General features: G+C 37.5%; 1 protein-coding gene across 1 annotated transcript in view; it reads right to left on the bottom strand.

The window, feature by feature from the left end:
• Positions 1-7,059, bottom strand: part of LRP1B (low density lipoprotein receptor-related protein 1B) — a 2,342,762-nt gene that overhangs the window by 1,074,088 nt on the left and 1,261,615 nt on the right. Inside the window, exon 21 of the mRNA XM_006834597.1 lies at positions 6,695-6,877. Coding sequence (XP_006834660.1) covers positions 6,695-6,877 — 183 coding nt within the window. The remainder of the gene's footprint in view (positions 1-6,694; positions 6,878-7,059) is intronic.

The following is a 7,059-nucleotide window of genomic DNA, read 5'->3' as shown; positions in this document are numbered from 1 at the left end:
TTATTTTAGGGGAAAAAAACACATTCATATTTATTGTTGTTGCTAAGTGCCCTTGAGTTCCTTCCGACTCATAGTGGCCCTGCATATGGTTTCTGAGGCTCACCTTTCTCCTGTGGAGTGGCTGGTGGACTCAAACCAATGCCCTTGTGGTTCACTGTTCACTGCTTACTATATAAAGCCATCACACTCCTAATAGTAAGTAGTAATTATTTCAAAATGCATAATAATAAATGTCTACATTTATCATTGATAACCCTTGGTAGTGGAATGGGTTATATGTTTGGCTAATAACTGCAAGGTCAGCAGTTCAAACCCACCAATTGCTCAGCGAGAGAATGATGAAATTTCTACTCCCTCAAAGGTTTGCAGCCTTAGAAACCCTATACGTGGTCGCTCTGAGTCAGAACTGACTGGAGGGTACGTTGTTATTGTTGTTGTTAAGAGCTGTGGAATCATTGTGACTCATAGCAATCCTGTATAGGATTTCTGAAAAGCCACTGATGGCTTTGACAACCACCGACCTTGAGAGATTACCAATCCATTGCTTATTTTACAGCATCACACCAGGACTCCTGATGGGACATAGGAGTGAATTATTGTTTCATCTCAAACAGCCTGTCACTTTTTTTTTTTAATTTTTATTAATATTTTTAAAAATTTATTATTCACAACAGATAAATGTTGAAAATTCTTCTGAATTTCTGTGAAAATCTATAAGAAGGTACAAAGGTAAATCAAAAGGTATTCCTATGAAATAATGGGAACTGAATTAAGATGGCCAAGGCTATACCTGATAAGCCCTGGTGTAGCACTGTGGGATAAACATTGGACTGCTGATTATTGTAATTACTGTCATGAAATTGTATAGCTGTAAAAAGTTGGGTTTGCAAAAGTTGTGTGATAGATATACAAGGGTGGGTCACAAACTATCCACACTCTGACTGTAGAATTTAGCTTAATCAACTTTTAGAAAAGACAATACATCACTTTTTGACATAATCTCCTTGCTTTTCAATAACTATGTCCATCTGTCAACACACTTTCGTATTTCATTAATAAAAAATATTTTAGGATCAGTTGCAAGACACAAATGCATCAGTCTTCACTTCATCAGAGGTGAATCTTCATACTCAAATGATTGCTTTCAGGGAACCAAGCAGATCAAAGTCCAATGGAGCAAGATTACAACTATGGGGAGGATGCTTAAGCACCTGAATATGAAGTTTTTGCAGTGTCAACAGTGTGGGCAGAGATGTGCGGATATGTATTTTCATGGAAGATCACAAAGTCCTTGGATAACAGTCCTCTGCATTTGATCCAAATTGTAGGCTTCAGCTCATCCGTGAGCACCTCACTGTAATGAGCATTGTTGGTTGTGGAACATTTTTCCTGAGAGTGGTCCAATACTAGCCCTTGAGAATCCCAGAAAACTGTAAGTATCAATTTTCCAACTGGTGGTTGACTTTTGAACTTTTTCCTGGTCGGTGATTGACCATTCCATACTCTGCTGTTTACTCTCAGGCTCATAATGGTGAATCCATGTCTTGTCACCAGTGATGATTCTTTTAAATAAACTTTTACTTTACTTTGAGTTTCCGTCCAAATTTTCTTTGTGGATGTCTAAACTCTTCTATTTATGCTCTTCTGTGAGTTGTTTCGTTACCCATCTTGCACAATCTTTTTGAAACCCAAGTCTATCATGAATTATTTCATTGGCAGAACTGTGGCCAATTTGCAAATAACCCACTGTAACTCATGTATTGGACAGGATCATTTCATATGTACACTCAATGCTGTCACCAGTCATGGATGGGTATTTTTAAATAACCAGAGTGCAGATAATTTTTGACTCACCCTTGTATTTATGATTACCAAAAAAAAAAAAAGAGTAGTTGCTTAGGCTGCTTATATACAATCAAACACCTCATATGATTTGCTTTCTTTATTTGGAAATTTAGGGTCATGGTTTCATGGCACATCCAATTAATTGGCCTGATAATGAGTTTTGTTCTTCTGTTCACCTCAAAGTTCATTCTGCAGTGTGTGGGATCTTAAAAGCACATAAGAAGCCATCCAAGACACAATCATTTGTTTCTATTTACCTGGAGCAAGAGAGGAAGAAGGAAATTCTGGAATAGGAGAATGATATGGCAACTGCCTCTATGAACAAATGCCACCTTTGCCATGAGATAAAAGAACTGGATGGTACCTGGCAACCCTTAATGAACATTTTGGTCAAGGTCCCAGAGAGGAATCCTGATAATAAAGGGGAAATGTAGAACATAATTTTAAATCTCATAGATTCTAGACTTTTGGGAGCCATTCAGGATGTAAGAAACACTGCATCTATTGCCCTAAGATTATTTTTAAATCTTAAGCTCAAAATAACTCTGAAGTCACTTTAAAATTGATTAAGGTTTAGATTACCTAGTAAAAAAGTGTTATGTTCTCTAGCATTATGCTCTTTTAAGAACTATCTATAAGGAGCTCTGGTAGCGTAGTGTTTATGAGGCAGGTTGTCAACTGCAAGGTCAGCAGTTTGAAATTACCAGCTGTTCCACAGGAGAAAGATGAGGCATTCTGCTCCCATAAACATTTACAGCCTTGGAAACCCTGTGCAGTGTCACTATGAGTCAGAACCAACTCCACGGTACTTAATAACAACATATGAGATCTAATTGGCAAAAAGGAACTTGAAAGATTCCATAAGGACTTTAGGAAGCAGTGAAGGTGAAGCAACTCATAAAAAGGGTGATATTGGTTATCCAATTCAAAGAATGTAATTAATGTCACTAAATTTTCAATGTAGAAATGATAGTTGGTGTGTGTTTTTCTGTGTATATTCATAACAGAATAACAAAATATACAAATAAAATTTAGAAAAAAGAGAAAACAGAACATAATAACTGTCATGCCTCCTGGGAGCACTTGGAAGTGGCTCGTGAGTCTGATTGACTGAATGGTAAGGATGAAGGATGAGAAGAGTGGTAATGGAGCTGATGAATGTGACCACTGTAACAATTAACCACGACTTCAAATTTAATACATTTCTCAAGTAATTAAAACACTATGCTTTTTCAAAACATGGCAGCAAACTACTCTTGAAGTTCTATGTCTCCATCAAAGGTGGATTTTTAAAGAAAGACATCTTTGTTCATTTGTGTCATTTTCTTATTCATATGGTGGTGGTGGTTATGTGCCATGGAGTCAGTCAGACTCATAGAGACCCTGTACAGGATTTCTGAGGCTGTAAGTCTTTACGGGAGCAGAAAGCCTCATCTTTCTCCCGAGGAACAGCTGGTAGTTTCGAACTGCTGACCTTAAGGTTTGCAACCAGATTCGTAACCACTATGCTACCAAAGTGCCTTCTTATTCATATATATATAAAAGACAGTGCATTGATATATTTCAACATTAACAGAACAGGTTTTGTTCCAAAATTACTATGTCTAAACTTCAAATCACATTTTCTAATCAATGACTCTAGAAGTAAGTCTCGAAAGAGTAGCATAAATGTGAAAAAAAAAAAAATATTGTTGGGGAAAATAAGCATTTGAATACAAATCTACATAAAAACATGCTTCAGTGTTTTTAATTTATCTGTACTACACTCATTTTAAGTCCTAGTGTGGTGCTATGGGTTAATGCGCAAGACTGCAAAGCCTTTGAACTTCAAGGTCGGCGGTTCAAGCTGCTCCTTGGAAACCCTATCTATGGGTTGGAATCGACTCGGTGGCATTTCACAACAACAACAACATTAGCTTTAAAGGAATCCTGGTAACACATTAAATTAAGCTCAATTAAAGATCAGCAGCTCAAACTGACCAGCTGATATTGGAGTAAAAGTTCTGAGACAGTCTTCTTCTGTAAAGATTTGTCACCCTATAGAATGATTCTATTCAGTCCTATAGAGTGACTATGAGTCACAATACACTCAGAAGTAGGTTTGTAGGTTTGAATATGCCAGTTTTTATTTATTTGTTTGTTTGTTATTGATTGATTGCCCTCCCTGTCTCTGGAGTTAACATTATTGACTGACTGTTTTTTTTAAATTGTAGCCAAAAGGTTATGCTTAAGCTAAAATGTAGCCAAGAGGTTATGTTTAAGAATAACAATACAATGTCTATTTTTTAATCTTCAGTGCCAATTTGCCAGTTGTTTCCTACAGTGTATGCTTACTTACAGCTGTGAAAGGTTTGTTTGTGTGTGTGTGTGTGTGTGTGTGTGTGATTTGAGTGAAAGTTTATAGACAAGGTCATCAGTTTTTCCATTCAATGAATCATATACTTTATTTCATCTCCAGGACTGTGGTTCCTGCCATGCAGTTATCCCAATTCCTCCCTGTGGTTCCGATTTCCATTCCACCCCCCTTCCCATCCCTTCATATGTTTGTCTTTAGGTACATGTTGCCCTTTTGAATTTAAATGATTCCAGGATGAGCATACCTTACTAGTGTTGTTATCCCCCCCCCCCTTCCCGTGTTCCTATCTACTGCTTGGCTGAAATTGGAGCCATAAGGGTGAGTTCTTGTCCACACATGAAGGACAGTCGAGGACCTATGACTTAGGTTCCACTAGTCACTTTCTGATCAGTAAGCCCAGCTTTTTTTTTTTTTTTTTTTTGTAATTTTGAGTTTAATTCCATATTTTTTCCCACTCAGTATGGATGGATCCTTCTAATATGATCTCTTTCAGAGCAGTTGGTAGTGCTAGCTGGGCACCATCTAATTCTTTTGGTCTCAGAGTCATGGTGACTGATATTCACAGGTTCCATTAGTTCACTGGACTAGTTGATTCCAAGTAACTTCAATTCTCATAACTCTTTTTTCTTCCACACATGGAGAAACCAACCTTAGGTGACTGGTCATGAGTGTTTATTATCCCAAATGCTACTCACCAAAGTAGGATGTCAAACACTGTCTTTGTGGATAATGTTATACCAATTGACCATGGCACTCCCAAGACTATAGTTCTGAGTCCCACACCCAGCAACTTATTGCCTTAAGATCTTTGATAATATCTAAGAACTTTGTCCCATATATGCTCCACCACATTCATAGGTGTGTTTTCAGGAAAGGTAAATACCCATGTAAAAATAGCCTCTTAAAAAACTCATATATTTGTGGAAATATTTCCACTCTTCCTGCCATATCTATTCAGTCTGTGTATCTGTCCATGTAGTTACCCATAGATCAGTATTGTTCTAAGGTTGTGTACATAACACTCTTTACTTCTATCCCTTTTAGACTTTGCATACCTCTCTGTGTCTTCACCTGCCTTCATCGTTCTTTTGCCAACCTCCCTCTTCTTGTCTATTCTCCTCTCCAAAACCCAATTTAACATGTGTCTCTGTGATAGCTTTTATTCTACCTTTTTGTTGAAATATTTAATAGCCAAAAAATTGGAAGCATTAAGACCTTAGGGTTATGCAATTCTTAATAATAGAATACCTTTTAGAAAAATCATACTTCTACAATAGAATACTTCCATAATAAATAGTTATATGTTAAAAGTCTCAGTTCCTCTCAGAGCATTTAAAGGTGTGAATGCAGTCATGACCTTCATACTAAAGGAATCTAATAATACATTACTAAAATATGGAAAACTAGTTAAAACTAAATGTATTCCATTATATCTTTCCTTTCAACTCATCTTCACTTAAATTTTAGGGTGATTTTCTATTTATGCAGAATCTTGTTGTGCCATGGTGGGATAAAGTGCTGGACTGCAAAGTCAGTTTGACTTTGACTGTGCTGGACTACACAGTTAGTTTGAAGGTTGGTACTTCAAACTCACCAGCCACTCCTTGCAAAGCCTATATAGAGTTGCTATGAGTTGGGAACGACTCAATGGCACTTAACAAAAACAATAACTTTCTATCTATTGGAAAAGGAATGCTGACTGGGGATAAGCATTCTTGTCACTTTCTTGACTCTGAAGTTTCCACCTCTGAATGCAGATTGTTGCTGTTGGGGATCCCATGCACAACAACATTAAATGCCACCCAATCTTGCATCATCTCCATGATGGTTCAATTTGAAGATGTGAACATTGACTACCTTAATCTGGAAATTCCACTGAACCTTGGTCAGCATCATAGCAATGTGTGTGCTTGAGGTGCATTGGTCAAGAATTAAACATGTGTCTACCGGTTCTACCACTGAACCACTCACCACAGCCCTGATGTATCTTGATTGCATGGTTTCAAATCTAGATTCTGCAATGGTGACTTTGTGAATGTGAGCAATTTCTCTGTGTTTGTTTCCTCATTGTATTATTGTTGTTCTTGTTAAATGCCGTTGAGTCGGTTCCGACCCATAGCGACCCTGTACAGGGTTTCCGAGGCTGTAAATCTTTACAGGAGCAGAACGCCTCATCTTTTTCCTGTGGAGCAGCTGGTAGTTTCAAACTGCTGGCCTTAAGGTTCGCAGCCCAATTCGTAACCACTACGCTACCAGAGCTCCTTTTAAGGAGGATGAAATCAGTACATGCAGAACACATTCTTTGGCCATGTCAGACTCATATATCATTCTCGATTAATGTTAGCTATTGCTATTGACATATAGAAAGGGTGGACTAACCTACTCCAAAATACACAAATGTATTTACAAAGGTGAGCTGTGAATTGAGGTTAGGTACAAAGGATTCTACATCTAGGAAGCTCAGGGTATAAACTTAAACCAATAATCACTAACCTGTGTTCCGACAGGAAAACTTGGTTTTGTGATCACATAATCGTATGGTACCGTTGCAGCCTTTTTCATCACTGCCATCTTCACAATCTTTTTCCCCATCACAACGCCATAGATCAGGAATGCAGTTTCCATCAGGATGGCATTGAAATTCATTTCCATTACAACCAGCAGGAGAACGAATCTCTTAAATTGAAATGAAGTAGAGAAAGACAGAGAGGGGAGGAAATTATGATTTCACTTGATCATATATTCACTTTTTCTGTCTTCCACTATTATGTTATGCTTGAGAGACTATATTTGTACTTTAGTTGTATAATAGGTATTTTCAACTGCTCTTAAAATATGTTACTAACTGGAAACATGAT

This window comes from Chrysochloris asiatica, unplaced genomic scaffold, assembly GCF_000296735.1.
Source record: "Chrysochloris asiatica unplaced genomic scaffold, ChrAsi1.0 scaffold00012, whole genome shotgun sequence".
In the NCBI taxonomy this organism is placed as follows: domain Eukaryota; kingdom Metazoa; phylum Chordata; class Mammalia; order Afrosoricida; family Chrysochloridae; genus Chrysochloris; species Chrysochloris asiatica.
Note: the sequence above shows the minus strand (reverse complement) of the source record. Positions and strands in the feature narration are given on the sequence as shown.